The sequence below is a fragment of the Aquarana catesbeiana genome, linkage group LG02 (genome assembly GCF_042186555.1).
Source record: "Aquarana catesbeiana isolate 2022-GZ linkage group LG02, ASM4218655v1, whole genome shotgun sequence".
Classification (NCBI taxonomy): Eukaryota; Metazoa; Chordata; class Amphibia; order Anura; family Ranidae; genus Aquarana; species Aquarana catesbeiana.
This window is the reverse complement of record NC_133325.1, coordinates 805,145,011-805,171,873: the sequence shown is the minus strand read 5'-3', so window position 1 is coordinate 805,171,873 and position 26,863 is coordinate 805,145,011. Positions and strand designations below refer to the sequence as shown.

Here is a 26,863-nt window from a genome sequence, read left to right as displayed (position 1 = left end):
TCACCTCCTCCCAGTATCTAAACAGCTTGGGACACCTCCACACCATGTGAATGAGATCTCCCGTCCTTCGACACCCGGGGCAGTTGCCATTGGACCTTCTCCCAAATTTAAAAAGTCTTTTAGGAGTATAATAGGCTCTGTTTAACAGCATTAAGTGTGAGAGTCTCTGTGAAGGGGTCACAGAAACCTGCGCTCCCAACTCCAAAATTCTCGCCCATTGTTCCTGGGTCATTCCTCCCACCTCCTCTTCCCATTTAGCCTTTACTCCAAGGAGTATTTCCCTGCTATTAACCGATTTGCTTAATTGGTCATAAATTCTTGAAATTACCCCTCTAGTGGGGGTTATTTGAGTTATGCACTGAAATAGAGGCATCTCTTCCCATCTCGGAGTCTGGGCTTTAAATTGTGCTTTAAGGGCATGTTCCAACCGGACATATAGGAAGAAAGACCCCCGGGGAAGCTTAAACTCCCTAACCAGTTCTGAAAATTTCTTTAACCCAGAGTCGTTATATAATTGACTTAGCTTACTGAGACCAAGCTTCTCCCACTCTCTAAAAATGCCTATCTTAAGAACTTCCTGCAAATTACGGTTGTTCCAAATAGGAGAGTAGGCTGTTAAGGCTCCATACCCCATCTTTTTCTTAACTGTTTTCCAAAGTTTGATTATCAATTTAATTGTTGGAAATTTATCATGGAACGCGTCCGCCTCTAGGGCTTCAATAATTGTATTATGTGTGGAGCTCAACAACAGTAACTTGCCATTAGGGGTGCCTCCTTTCGGTATCCCACAGCCCAATAATTGCTGCAACTGAGTTGAGTAAAAATAACTCTCGGGATGTGGGAGGGCAAAGCCCCCCTCCTGGGTAGGGAGCTGGAGCACTCCAAGACGGATCCTGGCTTGTTTCCCCTTCCAAATCAATTCCCTAAAGAGACTGTCAATTTTTTTAAACCACTTCTTACCTATCCAGACAGGGAAATTATGCAAGACGTATAGCAGTTGTGGCATCCATATCATTTTTATTAAGCTACATCTTCCTGCAACTGATAGAGGCAGGCGTCTCCAAATTCCTATTTTTCGTTTAAATTTTGTTAATAGAGGAACAAGGTTTTTACTAATATATAGAACAGGGTCCTTCGTCAGGACAATCCCTAGGTACTTCAGAGCTTCCACTATTACCACCTGAGGCATACCACGTGCTATTGTCTCATTTATGGGGTCTATCGGTAGAAACTCTGATTTCTCCCAGTTTATCTCTAAGCCAGAAAAACTGCCGAAGTCCTCCACTATCCTCATTGCTCCCGGTAGCGATTTCCTCGAGTCTCCCAAAAATAACAGAATGTCATCCGCATACAATGCGATTCTTTCCTCGCCTGTTTTTCTCTGGAAGCCGGTTATCGCTCGACTTCCCCTTATGGAAATGGCCAGGGGTTCCATCGCTAGTGCAAACAACAGAGGGGAGAGTGGGCACCCCTGCCTCATCCCCCTCTCCAGCTCAAACCAATCCGACAATTCGTTGTTAATTTTTAATCTTGCCTTGGGTCGAGTATATAGCATTCTAATCCACCCTATAAAGGCAGGGCCAAATCCAAAGTTCTCCAGCACGCGCCACATATAGCCCCACTCCACGCTATCAAAAGCCTTGGATACATCAAGGGTCATCAACGCTCTCGAACCCTCGTTCACCATTGGGGTCTGTACATTCAAAAACGCCCTTCTAATATTCAGGCTCGTGGATCTATTGGCTATGAAGCCCGCCTGGTCCTCGTGGATCAGCTTATGGATAACCCCATTCAATCTTGCTGCCAGCACTTTGGCCAGAATTTTTACGTCCGTGCATAAGAGAGAAATTGGTCTATAGGCGGCCATATCCAAGGGATCTTTCCCTTCTTTCTGTAATACAATGATAGTTGCTTCTAGCATTGAGGCAGGTAATTGGCCCCCCTCAAGCGCCCCCCCAAAACTTTCAGCAGTTCGGGGATCAACACTTCACCATAGTGTTTGTAGGTCTCAATTGGAAGACCATCTGGCCCGGGCGACTTATGGGTTGCCATGCCTGCTACTGCTTGGTGTAATTCTGCTATAGATATTGGGGCATCTAATATATCTCTTTCTTCTTGTGATATGGTGGGGATGTCTAACCCCCTTAGGAAGTCCTCCATCTTGGCCTCCTTACCCCTCTTCTGGGAGGAATACAGTTTTTTATAGTAATCCCTGAAGGCTTGTACTATTTTTAAGGTGCTTGATACTACCTCGCCGCTCTGGGATCTAATTGCGAGGACCGTGGATGGAGCTGCATTGGATTTTGCTAGCATAGCCAATGTCCTTCCCATTCTCTCGCCCTCCACCATAGATTCCTGTCTTTGGAGTAACCGCCTGGTTTCTGCTTTCTGTATAACCACTGATTTATATGCTTGTTGTTTCTCTTGCCAGATACTTTCCGTCTCCGGGGTTGGGTTGCAAGTATAGTTATTTTCTGCTTCAAGAGCGTCTCTCAACAAGCTCTCCTCCTCCCTTCTAGCCTCTTTGTTGAATGTAGCTATCTGCTGTATCAGGACCCCCCTAAAAAAAGCCTTAAGGGCGTCCCATAGCGTAGAAGGGGACACCGTTCCCTGATTGATCTCAACAAACTCCCTTAAGGAGGAAAGTATCCCATCCATCTTTTTAATAATTTCAAACCAGTACGGGCTTATACTCCAGTTCTTCCGGGGCCTAGGCTCCCCAAGATTTAAAATGACTACCATAGGTGAGTGGTCTGAGATGCCTCTTGGCCAGTATGTTATTTTTTCTACCATCTGGAGAGCCCTATCATTTCCTAGGGCTAGGTCTATCCTTGAAAGCACGGAGTAAGATGCAGAACAGCAAGTATATTGCAGCACGCCTGGGTTCCGTGCCCTCCACAAATCCATTAATCCCACTTCTTCCAGAAAAAAGCTTAACCGACTCCTTACTGAGTCCTCTGAGCTTTTTCGTAGTGGGAATCTATCCAGCCCTTTATCTAGCACCTCGTTGAAGTCCCCCATTGCTACAATCGGCACCTCTTTTTTATCTAGCAAAAATTCATACAGTTTAAGCAAGACATCCAGATTAAAGGGCGGAGGGATATATATATTTGCCACCACATACCTGGCGTTTTCAATAGAACATAATAAAAAAATGTATCTACCCAACTCGTCTATCCTGACCTGGCTGCAGGAAAACTTCACCCCAGACTTTACCAAAACACTCACTCCCCTACTGTAGGAGGAGTGAACCGCATGAAATTGGGTTTGAAATTTTTTCATCTGTAGGTGATGAATAGTTTCCTTAGTTAGGTGGGTTTCCTGCAGACAGACCAGATCAGCCCCACATCTCTCCATCATAGAGAACACTGCTAATCTTTTAAGTGGTGTACCTAGGCCCCTGACATTCCAGGATCCTATTTTCAGAGTCTTAGCTAACATCTAAAGACTGAAGAATATCCTTTACCCCAACACATACAAACGTATATAACAGAAAGATATAAGAGAAATTTAATATATATAACCCTAACCCAAAACTAATTTTTCTCCTCCTAGTGACTATTATAACAGTTCCGTGTGTGTGCATACTTGGCCTCTAAACCACGTATTCATTTTGGCATAAATTTGCCATAGACAGTGCTTGCATGTGCGTGTAGAACAACCAAAAGCCTATTTACTACAAAAAGTGCCTGTATGTGCAAAAATAATCTTAAGGAAGGTCTGGATACCTCCGTTATAAATTCTAGTGGTATAAGTGTTCGTAAGGAATGATTTACCCACCCTATTTCCCCTCCCTCCCATCTTCCCACCCCTTCCCTTCCCTCCCCACCTAACCTCCCCTACCCTCCCACCCCATCCCCCTCCCCCCCCCACCTATCTGTGTGTACCCCCTGGGGGTTTACCATGACCGTTGCCTCTTACACTAACACCAGCCTTTTACGCCAAATCTTCCACTCACAACCCCACACCACCCTACCCACAAATAGCTGTGTGCACCCATCCCCTCCCGTCCCCTTATAACAAAAAGCATAAACAGATGGCAGGAAGGGGTGGAAACTTGAGGGACACCCCCCACCGGGACAAAAAAAAAAAAAAAAAAAGCAAGAACAAGAAGAAAACAAAAACAAAGATACAGCCCCTGTACCTCCCAATACCTTGTCGTGCCATCCTATTGATATCCCGGCCTATTATATCTTCCCCCATTCTCTACATAAAATTTGTGATTTTTTCCCTATTATCTTCCAGCCACTTCTCGACTTCAGCAGGGGAGTTAAAAAACAGAGTCTCCCCCAGAGCCACAACCCGCAACCTTGCCGGATATAAAAGAGCATAGGGCAACTTAAATTTTTGTAGATTGCGTTTTGCCTGGGTAAACTCTGCCCTACGCCTCTGCAAATCCGGAGAGAAGTCGGAATAAAACGATATTTTTGCTCCTTTAAAAAAAACCTCCCCTGCTTCCCTGATCTTCCGTAATAAGGTTACTTTATCCTGGTATTTAAGAAATCTCAGGAGGAGGGGTCTCGGGTGGCCCCCCTCCGATGGTGCCCTGAAAGGGATCCTGTGAGCTCTTATGATGGAGAACGAAGCCGAGAATGATTCTTTCCCGATTAGCTCCCCCAGCCATTTTTCTAGGAATGCAATTGGGTTGGCGCCCTCACTCCTTTCGGGTAAACCTATCAGCCTCACATTATCTCTTCTACTCCTGTTCTCCATCTCATCTAACTTAGAGGCTTGTTTAGATAGCTGTTCCTTCAGCCATTTTATTTCTTTTGTTATTGGGAGCACATTATCTTCTAGCCCACTGACTCTTTCTTCCAGGGCCGTTGTTCTCTCCGCCGTTTTCTGCAGATCTTGTCTAACCAATAACAGATCTGCTTTAACACCTTTCATCTGTTCACAAAGATCTTTAAGCGAGCCGTTACACACCCCTACCGCCATGAATACATCCGTTATAGTTGGTTCTCTGTTCAAGGGTAAATTTGGGTCATTTATTAGCTCCGAGTTTACGTTTGTGTTTTGATCACTTAGCCCTGGACCTTTATTACATAAAGATTTGGAAGGCTGGGTAGCCGGCGCAGCCCCTAAGGGCTGTAATTGAGGCTGGCCCTGGCTTTTCCTATCCGATGCCCCCCCTTGTTGACCCTTCTGCTGCGACCCCTTTTTTGGAGGGGTCAGAGCAGAGGCATGGGCATATTGCTCCAGTTTTGCTGCTGCTGATACTGCTGCCGCATGCTGCGAGTTTTTCTCTTTAGAGGAACGTAGATTCTGCATCATTTACACTTATAGGTATAAATATACTCTAACAGCAACAAATTAATGACTGACAGTTACCAACGTCCTCCACAAATCCAAAAGGAACTAAGGAGAGAGGGGGAGGAAAGGGAAACCGCTGCGCCCATCAGCACTCAACTACCCGCTGTACAGAGCATATACCATAAAGTGTATAAAGCGGGATAAGTCTCTCCACTCTACACTTTTATACACCCCTGTAAAGAAAAAGAGAGCTCACACAAAAGGAAGCCACAGTACCTTAGATGGCAGGTGTGGGGCAGCTCCCTACACGCATAAACTCCACAGCTACAACATAAATTGGTGCAGCCCCCCACCTACACCGTAGTTTTGTACAATTGGTTAAATGCCGCTAAGGCAGTCGCCAACAAAATACGGTTAGTGGGGTATATACGCCGAGTATCCCGACCCCTACCTAAACCTCTCTCCCTGCATCTGCTGAGGATCCCAGGGGTCCCAGGGCTTTAGCTAGTTTATAGTAACCCCACCTAAAGGTGGGGGGATTAAAGTGTTCTTGATGGCGCCCCGGGAAGCCCCCCACTGCCCTTGTTCTCTCGCTCGTCTCAGCAGCACAAGGCAAAAAGCAAAAAAAAAAAAAAAGGAGAATATACTATACTTTTATATTAGCACACACCGCTCCCAGACTTAGTATTACCCAAGCAGCAGGCAGGTCAACACACTGACTCACATAAATAACTCTGTTACTACACAGATGTCATATTACCAGGATTTACTTCTAGTCCGAGGATTGTCTAACAATTTTTAAAACAGCATCTGGCCGACTTCTATTCCATGACTAGCGTAGAGATGAAAAAGTGAAAGTAAAAGCTGCTTGTCTCACAGCAGCATGCAGGGGATGGCGTCTCACCCAGAGGATTCCTCAGCACACCTTTAGCAGAGAGAGAGGAGGGGCAGCGAGGCACCAAGCGACAAGGGAGCCAGAGCCATCCAGTATGCCGTTCATACGGCCAGGGGAGAGAGAGATGAGAACGGAGGAGGGACGGAGCACACAGCGTCCATGCTCACACTCACTCCATGCTGCCTCTCAACACACACCCACCCATCCGGTCACGCCCCCCCCCAATACCTATAATTTTAAAAAGTTATTATTAGTTAGTTATTTCAATTTTTTCTGATTTTCCTTTTTTTTTTTTTTTTCAGATTTTCGAATTTATGAATTCAAATTTTATAATTTGGGAATTTCCGATTTTTAAATTTTCGGAAATTCGACAATCTGAAAAAAAGAATGAAATGAAAACGTAAACAAACACATTTTTCGGCAGTGGGTAGTATGTACAGGAGAGGAGTGTGGAGGGTATGACAGTGATCAGTATGTACAGGAGAGGAGTGTAGAGGATATGACAGTGATCAGTATGTACAGGAGAGGAGTGTGGAGGATATGACAGTGAGCAGAATGTACAGGAGAGGAGTGTGGAGGGTATGACAGTGATCAGTATGTACAGGAGAGGAGTGTGGAGGGTATGACAGTGATCAGTATGTACAGGAGAGGAGTGTGGAGGATATGACAGTGATCAGTATGTACAGGAGAGGAGTGTGGAGGATATGACAGTGAGCAGAATGTACAGGAGAGGAGGTTGCAGTGTATGAAACTGGGCAATATGTACAGGAGAGGAGTGTGGAGGGTATGACAGTGAGCAGTATGTACAGGAGAGGAGTGTGGAGGGTATGACAGTGGGCAGTATGTACAGGAGAGGAGTGTGGAGGGTATGACAGTGGGTAGTATGTACAGGAGAGGAGTGTGGAGGGTATGACAGTGGGTAGTATGTACAGGAGAGGAGTGTGGAGGGTATGACAGTGGGCAGTATGTACAGGAGAGGAGTGTGGAGGGTATGACACTGGGCAATATGTACAGGAGAGGAGTGTGGAAGGTATGACAGTGGGCAGTATTTACAAGAGAGGAGTGTGGAGGGTATGTCAGTGGGCAATATGTACAGGAGAGGAGTGTGGAAGGTATGACAGTGGGCAGTATATACAGGAGAGGAGTGTGGAGGGTATGATAGTGGGCAGTATATACAGGAGAGGAGTGTGGAGGGTATGACAGTGGGCAGTATTTACAAGAGAGGAGTGTGGATCAGGGGCGGAGTGCGGTTAGGTCAGGCAACATTTTATCTTGGCCTAGACTGACAAGGCCCAGGCCTAGGGCGGCACTTTGCAGGGGGGGCAGCATGAAAGGAGTCCCCGCTGGCTTGCACTATACTTTTGGTATACTGCCAGTCTTATGGGGTAGACTGGACGGCAAATCGATCCGGCTCCCCTATAAAGCAGACGTTTTTTTTTTTTTTCATTTTCGATAGGGTAAGGGAGGGTTATAGCGCCTGTCAGTTTATTTTTTCGCCATCCCTGTCTCATTTCAGAGACTTTATTTCCTGCCCCATAACCAAACAGGAAGTGAGAGGAAATATCTGCAAATTAAGGGAGTCTGCAAATTAAGGGAACTTTCAGAACTGGTGTCCCCACTGGAAAATATCAGGGTGGGTCTTAAACGGGAAGGGGTGTGTCCTTGACAGGAAGGGGTGGGTGATACCTATATTAGAGGTGCACAAGTTTAGTCAGGCCTGGGGCAGCACAAAACCTTAATACACCACTGGGGGCAATTACCCCAACCATGCTACCATGGCTCCCCCTTGCAGCCCCTATCGGCCAGTTCAGGAACCTGGAGTAGGTGAAACAGGTGATGTCCAGCCGGATCCACCCAGTGAGGATAGAGTACCTGGAGCAAAGCTTCAGCCTGGGATGGGGTCGGGAGGAGGCAGGAACGAGGGAGAGGGAAGAGAGTTGGGCCTCTGTGTTGTTTTTTCCCCCTGGGCCAAAAGTTGCCAGTCAGTCCTTGAATAGACACCTACGATGTTATATGTGAACATAGCCCATGACACACACTATCAGAAGAAATTTGTCTTTCTCTCTGATCTTAAAGAAAGACAAATTATTTGCAGACAGTGGGAAGCCCCGTGTGTACACATCTCTTGTCTCTTGCTGGATTCGCAGTGGACAAGTCTAATGCCGCGTACACACGGTCGGACTTTTCGTCTACAAAAGTCCAACGGACGCTGACGGACTAAAGGTGGCTGGTAATCCGATCGTGTGTGGGCTTCTCCGGACTTTCAACGGACTTTTTTAGCCTCAAATCCGACGGACTTTAGATTTGAAACATGCTTCAAATCTTTACGTCGTAAGTACGACGGACCCCGAAATCCGCTCGTCTGTGTGCTAGTCCGACGGACAAAAACCCATGCTAGGGCAGCTATTGGCTACTGGCTATGAACTTCCTTATTTTAGTCCGGTGTACGTCATCACGTACGAATCCGTCGGACTTTTGTGTGGTCGTGTGTAGGCAAGTCCGTTCGTAACAAAGTCTGCCGCAAGTCCGCCGAAGGTACGTCGGAAGTCTGTCGGACAGGCTGTCGGACTTTTGTAGACGAAAAGTCCGACCGTGTGTACGCGGCATAAGGATTTTCTTTGAGGCTCAATGGGGTGACAATTTGTTTATCTTTACCTATAACTACAAGGAGGTCAGAACATTATTTACATCTAGGTGTTAATTTTCCCAATCTTCAGGCTCAAGAGCTGTCTATTCAGATGTTTAAATTGTGGCCTTCACCTTCTACTGACTTTCTTAGCTGGTTGTGTCTGGTTCTTCTAGTTGCACCTCTGGTCTTTCTCCGTTTCTTTGTTGTGATTACCCCATTACATTAGACTTTGTTAGGACATAATACCTGATAGCACAGCTCGGGCGGTCCTCTTTAGTCTCCCCTCTTTCACCAGACAGAAGTACGGTTTATTTTTTTCCACATCCAAGTTCAATACAGACTCCACCATCTTCCGGCCATTATTGATGTCAGTTATCTTACGTGTTCCATATTCGGACAGATCCGTGCCCTGCTCATTGTACCACCTGACCCAGGGATTCCTGAACACACCGTTATCGATACACTTCAAATGCTTCTTCCCATCAATGTGAATGGCAGTAACTTTAGGCTCTTCTGCATTTAATTCTAAAAATAAGAGAAACTTAATGTTACAATAGAACAACAAATTTACATTTTGATAAAATTAGACATAAAAGGCCCAGGTGTTTTTAAAATAATAAATGCTCACTGTTGTCCCCTGCAGAAAGTTCTCTCCACTGCCGGTCCCCATTTGGGTTAAATCACAGCCAGGATCATTAAACCCATTTCCTGTGCTCAGGGCATCATGAACCTGTCCCCTTAAAGCATGTCACCACGTCAACTTGGACTCATAGATACATAGTTACATAGTTACATAGTAGGTGAGGTTGAAAAAAGACACAAGTCCATCAAGTCCAACCCATGTGTGTGATTATATGTCAGTATTACATTGTATATCCCTGTATGTTGCGGTCGTTCAGGTGCTTATCTAATAGTTTCTTGAAACAATCGATGCTCCCCGCTGAGACCACCGCCTGTGGAAGGGAATTCCACATCCTGGCCGTTCTTACAGTAAAGAACCCTCTACGCAGTTTACAGTTAAACCTCTTTTCTTCTAATTTTAATGAGTGGCCACGTGTCTTGTTAAACTCCCTTCCACGAAAAAGTTTTATTGTATATTTATATGGATATACATTTTTATGAATTGTAGCAGTCATTATAATTGTATTGGATATACACGCATGATTAGGGATGAGCCCGATGTTTAAGTCGAACGTAAGTTCGACTCGAACATCGGATGCTTGCCTGTTCGCCGAATAGCAAACAATTTGGGGTGTTCGTGGCAAATTCAAAAGTATATGGGAGAAATCAAAAGTGCTAATTTTAAAGGCTTATATTCATGGTATTGTCATAAAAAGTGTTTGGGGACCCGGCTCCTGCCCCAGGGGACATGGATCAATGCAAAAAAAAGTTTTCAGGAGCAGTGATTTTAATGATGCTTAAAGTGAAACAATAAAAGTGAAATATTCCTTTAAATTTCGTACCTGGGGGGTGTCTATAGTATGCCTGTAAAGGGGCGCATGTTTCCCGTGTTTAGAACAGTCCCTGCACAAAATGACATTTCTAAAGAAAAAAAAAAGTCATTTAAAAGTACTTGCGGCTATTAATGAATTGTTGGTCCTGGCAATACAGATAAAAGTCATTGAAAAAAACAGCATGGGATCCCCCCCAGTCCATTACCAGGCCCTTTGGGTCTGGCATGGATATTAAGGGGAACCCTGCGCCAATAGCGTAGGGGTTTGGGGGTGCCTGCGGCTCACATCCTTAACTTGGTGGTGCAGCGGTTCTTGGGAAGGTACCCAGGCTTACAGGATGTCCTGAGGCAGGCCAGAAAAGTCTGTGTGCATTTCCGCCGGTCATATAATGCCAGTGCTCGGCTGGCAGACCTCCAAAAGGAATTTAACCTGCCCAAGAACTGCCTAATCTGTGAAATGCCCAGCAGGTGGAACTCAACGTTGGCCATGCTGCAGCGGCTGCACACGCAGCAGAGGGCCATCAATGAGTACCTGTGCGACTATGGCACCAGGACAGGGTCAGGGGAGCTTGTTTTTTTTCCCCACGCCAGTGGGCCATGATCAGGGATGCATGCACTGTCCTGTCACCATTTGAGGAGGCCATGAGGATGGTGAGCAGTGACAGTGCATGCATCAGTGACATGGTCCCCCTTGTCCACCTGTTGGAGCACACGCTGCGTGGAATAATGGACAGGGCACTTGAGGCAGAACAGAGGCAGGAAAAGGAGGACTTCTTTAGCTCTCAAGGCCCCCTTTATCCAGACAGTGTTCCTGCGTGCCCGCTGATCACACAGGAAGAGGAGGAGGCGGATCGTGTTAGCATGGAGGTGGAGCCTGGCACTCAGCATCAGCAGCAGTCTTTAAGGGATCATTTACAGTCCCAAGAAACCCATGGACTTGTACGTGGCTGGGAGGAGGTGGCTGCGGATCATGTCGTCCTTAGTGACCCAGAGGACTCCGGACCGAATGCCTCAGGAAACCTACGCTGCATGGCCTCCCTGATCCTGCAAAGCCTGCGGAAGGATCCTCATATTTGTGGTATCAAGGAGAAGGACCAATACTGGCTGGCAACCCTCCTTGATCCACATTACAAGGGTAAGGTTGCAGACCTTATCTTGCCGCCGCAGAGGGAGCAGAGGATGAAACATCTTCGGGAGGCCTTGCAAAAAGGTCTTCGCAACGCGTTCCCAGAGCCTGGGAGGTTACAAACTCCTGTTCCTAGACAACGAGTTGCTGAGGCTTCGGTCAGTCAAAGAAGGAGTGGTGGAGATGCGTTCAGACAATTTTTTAGTCCGCAGCCCCAAGGTATGATCGGTTCCAGCAACCATCGCCAGCGTTTGTTTTACATGGTGCAGGAATACCCAGGGGCAAGATCTGACTTGGACACCTTTCCCACCGAAAATCCTCTGGGTTACTGGGTCTTGAGGGTGGATCACTGGCCAGAGCTTGCACAGTATGCAATTGAGCTACTGGCCTGTCCTGCATCCTGCGTTCTTTCGGAACGCACATTCAGTGCTGCTGGAGGCTTTGTAACCGATCACAGGGTGCGTCTGTCCACCGACTCGGTCGATTGACTGACCTTCATAAAAATGAATCAGTCCTGGATCACCACCAGCTACCAAGCACCTGATGCTGATGTAACCGAATAATTTTTTTTGAAATGTCAGATCCCTTCAAGACTGCCTATGCTGATGCTGAGTGACTATCCTGTTATGCTGAGTAATTATCCTCTTCCTCCTCAATCATCACGCTGATAGATTGTAAGAACATTTTTGGTTCTGGGCACCGCCACCAGTGCCTAAGGCCCAATTTTCCAGCCCCTGTTTAACAGGGGCGTGTAATTACAATTTTTGATGCAATTCTTTGCAGCAGGGCTCGTTCCTGCGCTCCAACTAGAGTTTCTGTGAGGGGTTGCAGTGTTGTGGCACCAGCACCAGTGCCTAAGGCCCAATTTTTCTGCCCCTTTTCAACAGGGACATGTGATTGCAATTCTTGATATAATATTTCACAGCAGGGCCTGTTCCATCCCCCACCAAGAGTAACTGTGAGGACTTACAGTATTGTGGCACCACCATCACCAAAGGCCCAATTTTTCTGCCCTTGTTCAACAGGGGCATGTAATTACAATTCTTGATCTAATATTTCACAGCAGGGCCCTGTGAGGGCTTACAGTGTTGTGGCCACAGCAACACCTAAGGCCCAAATTTCTGCTGAGTATATAGGGCAGGCCCCTACTTTCAAACATCTAACTTACAAACGACTCCTACTAGCAAACGGAAGGAGACAACAGGAAGTGAGATGAAATCTACCCCTAGGAAGGGAAATTCTCTCCTGTAAAAGTTAATATGGGAAAAACATTTCTCCTTTACACTGATGCTTTATCACCAATCCTTGTTTCACTAAACACCCCAAATATTCTAAAAACATTTGTCATTGGGACAGAAAATGAGGTGAAATCTTCTGAAAGGTGCACAGACAGCAAAACAAATGTCACAGGGGTGATAACCCTTCCCTATGTTTTCCAAAAAGCTTAAAAAAGATTTTTTGGCTGCAGCTAAACACGTTAAAAATGTACCAGTTCAAAATTACAAACAGATTCTACTTAACAACAAACCTACAGTCCCTGTTTTGTTTGCACCGCCTGTATACTGCTGTTCAGAGTATATAGGGCCTGGGGGCCCCACGTCTTTCCTTTTTTTAATTTGGGTGCGGGGTTCCCCTTAATATCCATACAAGACCCAAAGGGCCTGGTAATGGACTGGGGGGTACCCATGCCGTTTGTCTCACTGATTTTCATCCATATTGCCAGGACCCGACATTACATTAAACCCGCAAGCAGTTTTAAATGAGATTTTTTCCTTTAAAAATGACATTTGGTGCAGGGACTGTTCTAAACACGGGAAACACGCGTCACTTTACAGGCATACTATAGACACCCCCCAGGTACGATATTTAAAGGAATATTTTACTTTTTTTTTTTTTACTTTAAGCATCATTAAAATCACTGCTCCCGAAAAAACAAAAGTTTTTAAAAGTTTTTTTTTGCATTGATCCATGTCCCCTGGGGCAGGACCCGGGTTCCCAAACCCTTTTTAGGACAATACCATGCAAATTAGCCTTTAAAATTAGAACTTTTGATTTGAAACGTTCGAGTCCCATAGACGTCAATGGGGTGCTAACGTTCGTGCAAATTTTCGGTCCGTTCGCAGGTTCTGGTGCGAACCGAACCAGGGGGTGTTCGGCTCATCCCTAGTGAAGAGAACACCTCTCCAAAGTGCCAGACACCATTGAATGTGAGCATTTGCCCCTCAAGTCGGTTACGACGACAAACTGCGGTCAAGTCAAAACCCTGATGAGGACGACGAGCATTTGCCCCTCAAATAGGTTATGTGGAGTAACTGCAGTCAGGTGGAGACCCCGATGAGGACGATGAGCATGCAGTTGAGCTTCCCAGAGACGGTTTCTGACAGTTTGTGCAGAAATTCTTTGGTTATTGTCACAGACCTAGCCAGAACAGAGGCTGTTGGAGAGGACTGTATGCAAGCCTGTTGCCTTTTGATTATGGGCTCTGGATTTTCAATGGATTCATTCCGTTGGGACACATCCTGTGAGGAGATGCTAATGTCATCAACTTCACTCACCTGTCTGATGTCAGCTATAATGTGTTTAATGTAAATAAGTTTAGTCTAGGTTCTAAGGGTATACAACTCATTGTTGTTTGTTCTAATTAACCCTGTGTTGATGTTTATGGTAATGTGTGTAAATTGAATGAGCTGATCACATTGTCCTCTATACAATGTAGGAGACGGGACGACTCCTATTGGAGCTCATTTTAATTAGGTTAGCTTTGAGTCATCCTGGTGTATAAATGTGTGGGAGATCTCAAATAAAGAGTAGTTCTGATGTACTCCAAGACTGGTGTTGTCTAGTTCTTGGGGTTCCTATAGCCAGATCCATTGGACTCGTGTTCCAGAACTTAGGAAGCGGTATATGACGGAAGCACTCAAGCGGAGTGTGGGACGTTCCGTGACATTGGTGGCAAGCAGCGGGAAAGCTTCCTGAAGTCTGGAACATCCAAACTTCCAACTGGATCCAAGATCAGCATAGCAGACTTCAGTCACCCCAGCGGAGATATGGACCTGGCATCAGAATTCCCGGGGCTGCTGCGGATCATCCTTTCAACATACACCAGGACTGTGTCTGAGGATGAATACCTGGAGCTCAGGCAGCAAATTCGGGTGGAGCTCTGGATTGGAGCCCTCCGTCTCGCTGGTATAAAACAGGGCAAGTGCTTTCCAACCCAAGAGCAACAGGCAAGTGACCAACGGGCATTGCGGATGGCATTCCTGGGAGAGCAGCCCCAGGAGCAATGGGTGACTGAGTTGGACAGGTTGGTCCAGCAGGAGATAGAGCTGGACAATCGTTATCGGGCTCTGCAATAGCACGCAGAGGAGGGATATTTAGGGGAGACAACAGAATGCTCTCCGGAGGGATATGACTTTGGCGGCCCTGGATTGCTGTGGGAGAGCCTTACAGATCTTTTTATGTTTGGCGATGAAGGGGAACCTGACCTTGAGGACCTGAGAGACTATAGAGAGTCTATGCTTGGTCTTGCAGGGGTCTCAGAGCTCAAACCTGATCTGGACCATTTGCTAAGGAAGGAACAGCATCTGGAAAGGGCATACAGGAAACTGCTAGAACAAGTTCAGCAGCATGCCAGAGAATCGGCAGTGGAAAATCTGGAGATTGCCGTCCCCAAACCTGAAGTGCTGACAACAGGGCAGAGCTCTGCTAACCTCTGCCCAGAAATGATAGCATCTTCTGGGTTCCATGGACAGGAGATGGTGAACCTCTATCCCCAGACATCAGTTGCAGAGACATGGGATTTGATAGACTTTTCTGCTGAGGAAGAACAACCTGATGAGCCTCCAGCAGAAGAGCTGCTATCAGGGCCAAAGTTCACTGTGTTCTGCCCAGCACCAACAGTGGCTTCAGCCCTCCTGAGAGAAGAGGTAGTCGGCCTTTCTCCCACAACACTGACAGGGACATGTGATTTTCTGCCAGCAGCATCTATGGAGTTAAAACAAACTTCTCCAGCTGAAGATCTGGTAACTGAACAGAGGGTCCAAGACCTCTGTCCCACACTTTTACCAATTCCAGAGACTAGGGATTTAATAGACGTTTCTGTAGAGGAGGAACCACCTGGCAAACCCCCAGCAGAAGTGCTGGCAACCGGACAGAGGGTCCAAGACCTCTGCCCCACACCTGTAGCAATTGTGGAGGCTCAGGCTGAGAAGATGGCAATCACTTCCCAGCAGCAGATACAGGGGGAGAAGGGAGAGGAGGTGTGTGTTGTCCCTCCCCAACAGTTGGCCAGGGTGGAGGAAGCGGGCTTTCCTCCCCAGCAAAGATCCATGCACCTGGGAGACAGTACCATCGACATATCGTCCCAGCAGCCAGATGAGGGAATGGAAAAGGAAGCAGCCGGCTCACCTCCCCAATGGCAGCTACACAGTTTGGGAGTGGAGGAAGCCAGCCTCCTGCCCCAACACCTAGCCGGAACAGATGGTGTGGGGTTTCCAGCAGAAGGGCTGGCAACAGGGCCGAGGACTGCTGGACTCTGCCCTCAACTAACAGAGGATGGATTTCCTGTGAAGGTGGATGGGACTTCAGTCTCCACCTGTATACCCCAGGGATGCTGGGCAGTGGGCCCCGATCCCCAACAGCATGACAGAGTGAGCCCAGACACCCTGTCTTCTCTCCAGCGGCAGAAAGGATTCCAGGGAGAAGAGCCAGTCCAGGCCTCTCCCCAGCGGCAGATATGTTCTCTGAGAGAGGCAGAGGTTGGCTGGGTGAGTAATACTCTGTTTGGAACAATTTGTTTGGGGTACTGTGTGGGTACAGGCAGTAGAGGACTGGAACTATGGACTAACTTCGGAGTCAACCCGTCTGGGGTCTTCTCCTGTGTTAGTCTCCTGCCGAAAGGGGAGAAATGTCACAGACCTAGCCAGAACAGAGGCTGTTGGAGAGGACTGTATGCAAGCCTGTTGCCTTTTGATTATGGGCCCTGGATTTTCAATGGATTCATTCCGTTGGGACACATCCTGTGAGGAGATGCTAATGTCATCAACTTCACTCACCTGTCTGATGTCAGCTATAATGTGTTTAATGTAAATAAGTTTAGTCTAGGTTCTAAGGGTATTCAACTCATTGTTGTTTGTTCTAATTAACCCTGTGTTGATGTTTATGGTAATGTGTGTAAATTGAATGAGCTGATCACATTGTCCTCTATACAATGTAGGAGACGGGACGACTCCTATTGGAGCTCATGTTAATTAGGTTAGCTTTGAGTCATCCTGGTGTATAAATGTGTGGGAGATCTCAAATAAAGAGTAGTTCTGATGTACTCCAAGACTGGTGTTGTCTAGTTCTTGGGGTTCCTATAGCCAGATCCATTGGACTCGTGTTCCAGAACTTAGGAAGCGGTATATGACGGAAGCAGTCAAGCGGAGTGTGGGACGTTCCGTGACAGTTATTCAAACCGTTTGTTGCAGCAGCTGTCCGGGTGGCTGGTCTCAGACGATCTTGGAGATGAAGATGCTGGATGTGGAGGTCCTGGGCTGGTGTGGTTACACGTGGTCTGCGGTTGTGAGGCGGGTTGGATGTACTGCCAAATTCTCTGAAACGTCTTTGGAGACAGCTTATGGTAGAGAAATTAACATTCAATTCAAAGGCATATGCTCGGGTGGACATTTCTGCAATCAGCATGCCAAATGCACGCTCCCTCAAAACTTGCAATATCTGTGGCATTGTGCTGTGTGATAAAACTGCACATTTTAGAGTGGCCTTTTATTGTGGCAAGCCTAAGGCACACCTGTGCAATAATCATGCTGTCTAATCGGCATCTGGATATGCCACACCTGTGAGGGGGATGGATTTTCTCGGCTCACTACCACAGATTTATACAGATTTGTGAACAATATTTCAGAGAAATAGGCCTTTTGTGTACATAGATAAAGTCATAGATCTTTAATTTCGGCTCATGATAAATAGGGGCAAACACAAAAGTGTTGCGTTTATAATTTATGACCGCGGTACCTGACCGCGAGATTGTGTTTCCAGCGCGATACCATCGCGCTGGTTCTCGGCGACAGGGTACTGTGCATGTGGCACTGGCTCACTCATCGGGAAAGGAAAACTTTGTTTTCCTTTCCCGATGAGTGACAGGCAGTGCTGACAGCTGTCTGGTATGAATCCTGAGGGGGAACGCCGTGCCAAATTTTAAATGAAAAAATCGGCGTGGGTTCCCCCCCAGGGGCATACCAGGCCCTTAGGTCTGGTATGGATTGTAAGGGGAACCCCCTACGCCGAAAAATCGGCAGGGGGGTCCCCCCAAAATCCATACCAGACCCTTATCCGAGCACGCAGCACGGCCGGCCAGGAAAGGGGGTGGGGAGGAGCGAGCGCCCCCGCCCCCCCTGAGCCGTACCAGGCCGCATGCCCTCAACATGGGGGGTGGGTGCCTTGGGGGAAGGGGGGCGCCCTTCCCCAAGACAAGACAGCGGCAGCAGACCTGGCCCCTCGCTGGCAAAAGAGCTGGAAGAAGATAGCAGAGGGGCCCAGGAGAAAAGGCGGAACACCGGGAGAAGTCCGAAGAAAATGCCCTCCCACCCCCGAAGTTGGAAGAAGACCCCGAGCTGCCTAATAAACTACTCTAAAAACCTGTGTGCTGTGTTTTTTTTTTTTTTATTGACACTTTTCCCTAGGTGAATGGGTAGGGGTACCATGTACCCCATACTCATTCACACAGGGTGGGGGGCCGGGATCTGGGGGCCCCCTTATTAAAGGGGGCTCCCGGATTCCGATAAGCCCCCCACCCGCAGACCCCGACAACCAACGGCTAGGGATGTCGGGAAGAGGCCCTTGTCCTCATCAACATGGGGACAAGGTGCTTTGGGGTGGGGGGGCCGCAGGGCGCCCCCCTTCCCCCAAGGCACCCACCCCCATGTTTGAGGGCATGTGGCCTGGTACGGCTCAGGGGGGGGGGCGGGGGCGATCGCTCGTCCCCACCCCCTTTCCTGGCCGGCCGGGCTGCGTGCTCGGATAAGGGTCTGGTATGGATTTTGGGGGGACCCCCACGCCGATTTTTCGGCGTAGGGGGTTCCCCTTACAATCCATACCAGACCTAAGGGCCTGGTATGCCCCTGGGGGGGAACCCACACCGATTTTTTCATTTAAAATTTGTCACGGCTTTCCCCCTCAGGATTCATACCAGACAGCTGTCAGCACTGCCTGTCACTCATCGCGAAAGGAAAACAAAGTTTTCCTTTCGCGATGAGTGAGCCATCTCGGCGCTGGCTCCCGCGACGGGGCTCGCAGGTGTCAAATCTCACCGAGAAATGCGGCAAGATTGATACAATATCGCGGTCACCTACTGTACAAGAGGAATCAGAGGGCCCTGCTCGTTAATGCATTGAAAATGCTGCAATAGCGCATCAATAATGCACCCTTGCTATGTTTTTGATTCGGTTTATGAGTCACATGACCTATAAAAAAAATGCACCATAAGCACAGGAAAATCACGGTAAAATTTCGATTAAAAAACACAGCAAAATCTCGTGCATTTTCAGCGCCATTATCAGCACCTTTTTCTCTTATCGGCAACTTGGCAATAAAACCATTTTTGCGCGATATGTTTCAGCAGCCGAAATTTCAGTGCATCTCTACTTATAACCCCCAAACATTATACTTTTTTTTTTTAAGCAGAGACCCTAGGGAATAAAAGGCCAATTTTTGCAGTTTTTTATGTCACACAGTATTTGTGTAGCAATTTTGAAAATGCAATTTTTTGGGGAAAAATACATTTTAATGAAAAAAAACAAACAAAAGAAAGCAACATATTTATCTTTAATTTTTTAATTATTTAATTATTTTTTTTTTATCATTTTTATTCATAATACAAGGAATGTAAACATCCCTTGTAACAGAAATAAGGATGACAGGTCCTCTTTATTGAGAAATTTGGTGTCAAAAAAATAAATAAAAATCTCTTCTTTACCTTTAAAAGCAAAAGATCAAAAAAAAAAAAAAAAAATGGATCTTTTGCTTTTAAAAAAAAGCCTGGACTGGAAGTGACGTCATGACGTTGCTCCAGTCCTCCAAGAGGACCTCATAGAGGTGATCTTATGGGGCGTACACATGGTTGGACTTTTCAACCGGACTGGTTTGACGGACGCCGACGGACCAAATCCGGCTGACAATCCGATCGTGTGTGGGCTTCACCGGACCTTCAGCGGACTTTTCCAGTCGCAAATCTGACGGACTTTAGATTTGGAACGTGCTTCAAATCTTTACGCCGTAACTCCGCTGGACCCAGAAATCCGCTCGTCTGTATGCTAGTCCGACGGACAAAAACCCACGCTAGGGCAGCTATTGGCTACTGGCTATCAACTTCCTTATTTTAGTCCGGTGTATGTCATCACGTACGAATCTGTCAGACTTTGGTGTGATCGTGTGTAGGAAAGTCCGTTCGTTAGAAAGTCCATCGAAAGTCCATCGAAAGTCCATCGAAAGTCTGTCAGACTTTTGTAGCTGAAAAGTCTGACCGTGTCTACATAGCATAATGCCGCGTACACACGGTCGGACTTTTCGTCTACAAAAGTCCAACGGACGCTGACGGACTAAAGCTGGCTGGTAATCCGATCGTGTGTGGGCTTCTCCGGACTTTCAACGGACTTTTTTAGCCTCAAATCCGACGGACTTTAGATTTGAAACATGCTTCAAATCTTTACGTCGTAAGTACGACGGACCCCGAAATCCGCTCGTCTGTGTGCTAGTCCGACGGACAAAAACCCATGCTAGGGCAGCTATTGGCTACTGGCTATGAACTTCCTTATTTTAGTCCGGTGTACGTCATCACGTACGAATCCGTCGGACTTTTGTGTGGTCGTGTGTAGGCAAGTCCGTTCGTAACAAAGTCTGCCGCAAGTCCGCCGAAGGTACGTCGGAAGTCTGTCGGACAGGCTGTCGGACTTTTGTAGACGAAAAGTCCGACCGTGTGTACGCGGCATTAGAGTATCTAGTCTTTGATCGCCTATGGGAGTATCCGGCCACACTGTTGGATTGTTTCTTGGCCAAACCAGTGGAAACAGTAAGCCTGAGAAACATCGGCGACTGGTGCGAGGGGTGGACATCCCCTCCTGTTGCTTTGGAAAGTGTTCCAGTGGCTAATAAACCACTTGGAACGGTTTCATGAGGAAGCCATCTGCCGGCTGAAAAAAATTATACTGAGGTTATGGCTGACCGCTTCATCCATAATCCCGCTAAACAACCTGCAAATCACATATATATAATCGGCAACAAATTAGGCACCACAAAGGTATAGGCTTAGGGTTCATATCCACTCTTATTAGGAATGCCCAGCTCTCTAAGGTAAAGAAAAAGATCTTTCAATACATTAAGCATATTATGAGTTAAGCACAGCATATGTCACAGACACAACCATCATGCATGCAAGCTGTGTGGTGGGTCCACTATCACCAGCCATACATAACATTATAGGAGCCAGAAAAAATGCATATTTTAGGCCATGAACTGGGTGGAGCAGAACTTACTGTCTATGGTTAATTCCACCATCTTGTCCCCATGGCCTCTTCTATTGGCTGCTCTGCAGTAATATGTCCCTTCATCATGGAAGGAGACCTCTCGCATTGTCAGGTCCACCGTTCCCTGAGAGAAATCTTTGGACAATTCTGTGCGCCCCGTGTAGCGTTGATCCTGTTCTGTGTGATTGTCCTGATCATTCCTAAACACGTGTGCGATCAATAATTTCCCATTCTGATCAATCTTCTCCCAGACCACTGACAGACCTTTTGACTCACTTATAAAGGGAAACCAACACCGGAGGGTGACAGTGTCATAGAGGGAAGCAACCACTTCAGTCTTATCTGTGGAGGAAAGCAGAAATATTAGCTGAAAATAAATTCTTTGTACAATCAGCCTGATTACTTTCTCATCATCTCTATTTGTTACAATGTGTAAATATGAGTAATTTCATTTATAATACTAAGAAAATCTATACATGTGTGATTCTGGGCGGTTGCAGAAGTCTTTCTGAGTCCTGGGAAATAAAAGGAGCCAGCCACTGAATGAGTTTACTGTAAGTATGATCATTTTCAATGTGGTTTAATTTGATCTAAACTTAGTACCTGAGCCAAAAAATGACACATAAATCACATATAAAACAAAGACAACCACTGAGTAGTTGGTGATGTAGCTCAGGGCAGAGGTGAAGGGAAGCCAGTTGGAGGAATTAGCAGAGGAGGGGTGGTGGACACTGAGTGGTTGGTGATGTAGTTCAGAGCAGATAATGGGAAGCCAGTGGGGGGGGGATTGGCAGAGAGGTGGTGGATACTGAATGGTTTGGATATGTAACTTGGGGCAGAGGTGAATGGAAGCCAGTGGAGGGATTACCAAACTGTTTAATATCATTCTAAGTGTTTCCCCAACACTGGGCACATATGTTGACTAGGAATGATGTTCGATCGTTCGCTAAATTGTGAACGATATGGTCCGTTCGCGCCAAATTTGTGTGGCGCGTCACGGCCCATAATTCACTGTGGCATCGCAGTGCATTGCTGGCTGATGATTGGCCAAGCATGCACTATGACCCGCATGCTTGGCCAATCACAGCGCCGTCTGTAGAGAGAGCTGTAATTGGCCAAAGCCAGGGTGGCTTTGGCCAATTATGGCTCAGGGGGTTTAGTACACGCCTCACACTATATAAGGCCGCCTGCACGTCGGCCCTGTGTAGTGTATTCCGGCGTTGAGGGCCAGAGACAGAGAGACAGTGTCATTTGATTTAAGTTAGATAGATTAGGCAGGACAGTCAGTGAGTTAGCTGCACTTACAGTGTATTATAATAATATAGGAATTTCGCGCAAAATTTACTAAAGTGATGTGAATAGGGTGGGAAGGGCAAAAGTGATTAAGGTAATAGTGTCTGTGTTAATGTTGATCAGGATCTACGATCTCTATATAAAACATAAACACTGACTAACAATAGATGGCTGGTGCTGTGTTAAAGGTGCATCAGTGCAAATGGTAAAATAGCAAAACACTTAAAAAGTGACAGCTAGCTCCAATACCAAAAAATAAATTGATAAAATTAAATAAAGTGAATCAATATCAAAAATAGGTGTAACCGACTGTGAATAATTAATAAAGTACAACCCATCTACAGGATAAAAATAAATAATGACAAAAATTAATTACAATTAATGCCAACATCATCCAAATATAGTGTCTTAAAATAATAGTGACAGCATTGTAGAATTGAGGAAAAACAGTTCATAAATTTATAAATAGGTGGCGCTGTTGTAGAGGTAGAAAAGTCCTTCTAATAGGATCTGTGTAAGTCTTTATGTGTAAATAAGTAATTCCTTTAGTGGTGCCTCCTGGTTTAGTCTCTCAAAACTCTCACCTTAAAATAGTAGAAATGAAGCTTTGATCATATATCTTTTGAAATCTGGGAATCCTGTCTGGTAATTTCTCCTTTTTTGCTGCTCCGTTCTCCTTATTATCTCCTTGATTCCTCCGCTCCAGTGTAGCTCAGACCCAGGGGAAGAAGAGGTGGGGGGGAGGCGGGGGGGGGGGGGAGAAAAAACACAGAAAAAAGGGGGAAAGGGAGAGAGAAGAAGAAAGGCTCCACTAGTGTATTATTGTTTTTAATTTTTTTTTTGTGTATATATATATATATATATATATATATATATATATATATATATATATATATATATATTCATCCCAGGTGTTTTATATATATATATATATATATATATATATATATATATATATATATATATATATATATATATATACACACACACACACACACACACTGTATTCAGTTTAGCTAGATCCGTTCCTGTTATTACCTTCCTACTGACAGGGAGGCAGGTGTGGTTACAGTACAGCTATCTGAAGAAAATTGCTGGTGTTCTTCTGATCCTATTAGTACCACAGTCAGGCAGCTACACTATTTACAGTTAGTGTAGTGCGACCTCTGCACAGTGTTCAGCTAAAGCTACAAGTTAGTGTAGTGCACAGTGTTCAGCTAAAGCTACAAGTTAGTGTAGTGCGTCCTCTGAACAGGGTTCAGCTAAAGCTACAAGTTAGTGTAGTGCGACCTCTGCACAGTGTCCAGCTAAAGCTACCTGTAGAAGGTTGGTGGTGTTTTCCTGATCCTATCACTACCGCAGGCAGCTACATTATCTACACGTTAGTGTAATGCAACCTCTGCACACTGTTCAGCTAAAGCTACAAGTTAGTGTAGTGCGACCTCTGCACAGTGTTCAGCTAAAGCTACCTGTAGAAGATTGGTGGTGTTCTCATACTATAGGCAGGCAGTTGATTATATATATATATATATATATATATATATATATATATATATATATATATATCCCAGCTTAGTGCAGCTACATCTCACTGCAGGCCATTAGTATGTCTGGAAGGCCAACAAGGAGAGGCAGACAGTAACAAGCCAATAAAAGAGGGCAAGCAGGCTCTGTGTCTAGAGGCAACAGTGCTGGTCGTGGACACGGTGCATCCTCATCAGCACGTGGCCGTAGGACACGCTTGGCCTTTTTTTGGCAGCTGGCCGTGTTGAGCAGCAACATGCGGAAGACTTGGTCGAGTGGATGACAAGCCATCCTCATCCTCCTCATCCTCTCTCACTCATGCTCAGGGTACTTTGTCTGGCAAAGCAGCGGCCTCTTCCCTCAGCTCAATGGCATCAGTGACTCCTTCCCTAGCCTCACTATGTCCTCCTGAGGCGTCCCTCGAACTGTTTGACCACAGTGTTGGGTACATGCTCCAGGAGGATGCCCAGCGTTTAGAAGGCTCTAATGATGATACTGAGCTAGATGAAAGCAGTAACGTGAGCACGGACAGAGGGGGTGCCCAAGAAGGACAGCAATCTGGCAGTCATGCTCCCCCTGCTGCAGCATACTGCCAGGTTTGCTCCAGTGATGAGGAGGGAGGGGATGATGAGGTCACTGACTCAACGTAGGTGCCTGATAGGATAGAGGAGGAGGAGGTGGAGGAGGTACATCACAAACGAGGCAGGATGCCCTCCAGGGGCCAGCCTAAGGGCAGCACATTGACTGCATCACACCCCAAAGCTCCACATGTGCAGGGCGCTGCTGTCTCTGTGTGTTATTCCAAAAGTTCTTTGGTGTGGGCCTTTTTTGAGACGGGTGCATCAGATCGCACCACTGCTATTTGCAACATATGTCTCAAGCGTATCTGGCATGACCAAAACATCTCCCGCTTGGGCACCACATGCTTGACCAGACATATGTTGACCTGCCATGCAAGGCAAGCGTACCTAAAAGACTCACACCAAAGAACAAAGAGGACCTCTCCTTGCTGCTCATCAGCTGAGATCTCTAACCCCACTATACCTTCAGTCTTCTCTGAGACCTGCACTGAGAGGAATGAAGGTGTAGAATTAGGTGTGTCACAGCCAAGTACTTGCGGGCAATCTGCTTTCGGTACACCAACGTCAGATTGTACAAGGCAAATTTCCCTGCCCCAGCTGCTGCACCGCCGAAAGAAGTTCGCTCCCACCCATCCACATGCCCAGCGGTTGAATGTTAGCTTGGCAAAATTTTTGATGCAATTCTTTGCAGCAGGGCTAGTTCCTGCACTCCAACTAGAGTATCTGTGAGGGGTTCCAGTGTTGTGGCACCAGCACCAGTGTCTAAGGCCCAATTTTTCAGCCTCTGTTCAACAGGGACATGTAATTAGAATTCTTGATCTAATATTTAAAATAAGTATTTTTTAAACAATAAGCTTTTATTGATGTTAAAATATAGCATTTGTACAATCATACTAACATTTATACATGAGTATCATATAAAAATATAACTGTATATATTAAAATAAGTATTTGGTCAATATCAAAAGTTCATCTCAATACTTTGTTATATATCCTTTGTTGGCAATGACAGAGGTCAAACGTTTTCTGTAAGTCTTCACAAGGTTGTCACACACTGTTGCTGGTATGTTGGTCCATTCCTCCATGCAGATCTCCTCTAGAGCAGTGATGTTTTGGGGCTGTCGCTGGGCAACACGGACTTTCAACTCCCTCCAAAGGTTTTCTATGGGGTTGAGATCTAGAGACCGGCTAGGTCAATCCAGGACCTTAAAATGCTTCTTACGAAACCACTCCTTCGTTGCCCGGGTGGTGCGTTTGGGATCATTGTCGTGCTGAAAGACCCAGCCACGTTTCATCTTCACTGCCCTTGCTGATGAGAGGAGGTTTGCACTCAAAATCTCAGGATACATGGCCCCATTCATTCTTTCATGTACACGGATCAGTCGCCCTTTGCAGAGAAACAGCCCCAAAGCATGATGTTGCCACCCCCAGGCCTCACAGTAGGTATGGTGTTCTTTGGCTGCAACTCAGCATTCTCTCTCCTCCAAACACGACGAGTTGTGTTTCTACCAAACAGTTCTACTTTGGTTTCATCTGACAATATGACATTCTCCCAATCCTTTTCTGGATCATCCAAATGCTCTCTAGCATAGTTACATAGTAGGTGAGGTTGAAAAAAGACACAAGTCCATCAAGTCCAACCTATGTGTGTGATTATATGTCAGTATTACATTGTATATCCCTGTATGTTGTGGTCATTCAGGTGATTATCTAATAGTTTCTTGAAGCTATCAATGCTCCCTGCTGAGACCACCGCCTGTGGAAGGGAATTCCACATGCTTGCCGCTCTTACAGTAAAGAACCCTCTACATAGTTTAAGGTTAAACCTCTTTTCTTCTAATTGCAATGAGTGGCCACGAGTCTTATTAAACTCTCTTCTGCGAAAAAAGTTTTATCCCTATTGTGGGGTCACCAGTACAGTATTTATAAATTGAAATCATCTCCCCTCTCAAGCGTCTCTTCTCCAGAGAGAATAAGTTCAGTGCTCACAACCTTTCCTCATAACTAAGATCCTCCAGACCCTTTATTAGCTTTGTTGCCCTTCTTTGTACTCGCTCCATTTCCAGTACATCCTTCCTGAGGACTGGTGCCCAGAACTGGACAGCATACTCCAGGTGCGGCCGGACCAGAGTCTTGTAGAGTGGGAGAATTATTGTTTTATCTCTGGAGCTGATCCCTTTTTAATGCCAATATTCTGTTTGCTTTGTTAGCAGCAGCTTGGCATTGCCTGCCATTGCTGAGCCTATCATCTACTAGGACCCCCAGGTCCTTTTCCATCCTAGATTCCCCCAGAGGTTCTCCCCCCAGTGTATAGATTGCATTCATATTTTTGCCACCCAAATGCATTATTTTACATTTTTCTACATTGAACCTCATTTGCCATGTAGTCGCCCACCCCATTAATTTGTTCAGGTCTTTTTGCAAGGTTTCCACATCCTGCGGAGAAGTTATTGCCCTGCTTAGCTTAGTATCATCTGCAAATACAGAGATTGAACTGTTTATCCCATCCTCCAGGTTGTTTATAAACAAATTAAATAGGATTGGTCCCAGCACAGAATCCTGGGGAACCTCAGACGGGCCCGGACATGTAC

The 26,863-nt window shown here is 46.2% G+C and overlaps 1 protein-coding gene across 2 annotated transcripts in view; it reads right to left on the bottom strand.

The window, feature by feature from the left end:
* Window positions 1-26,863, bottom strand: part of LOC141129489 (V-set domain containing T-cell activation inhibitor 1-like) — a 103,986-nt gene that overhangs the window by 27,755 nt on the left and 49,368 nt on the right. For both annotated transcript variants that reach the window (XM_073617544.1, XM_073617545.1), the window contains 2 exons: window positions 20,884-21,216; window positions 9,024-9,302 (listed from right to left, as the gene is read on the bottom strand). In XM_073617544.1, coding sequence (XP_073473645.1) covers window positions 9,024-9,302; window positions 20,884-21,216 — 612 coding nt within the window. The remainder of the gene's footprint in view (window positions 1-9,023; window positions 9,303-20,883; window positions 21,217-26,863) is intronic.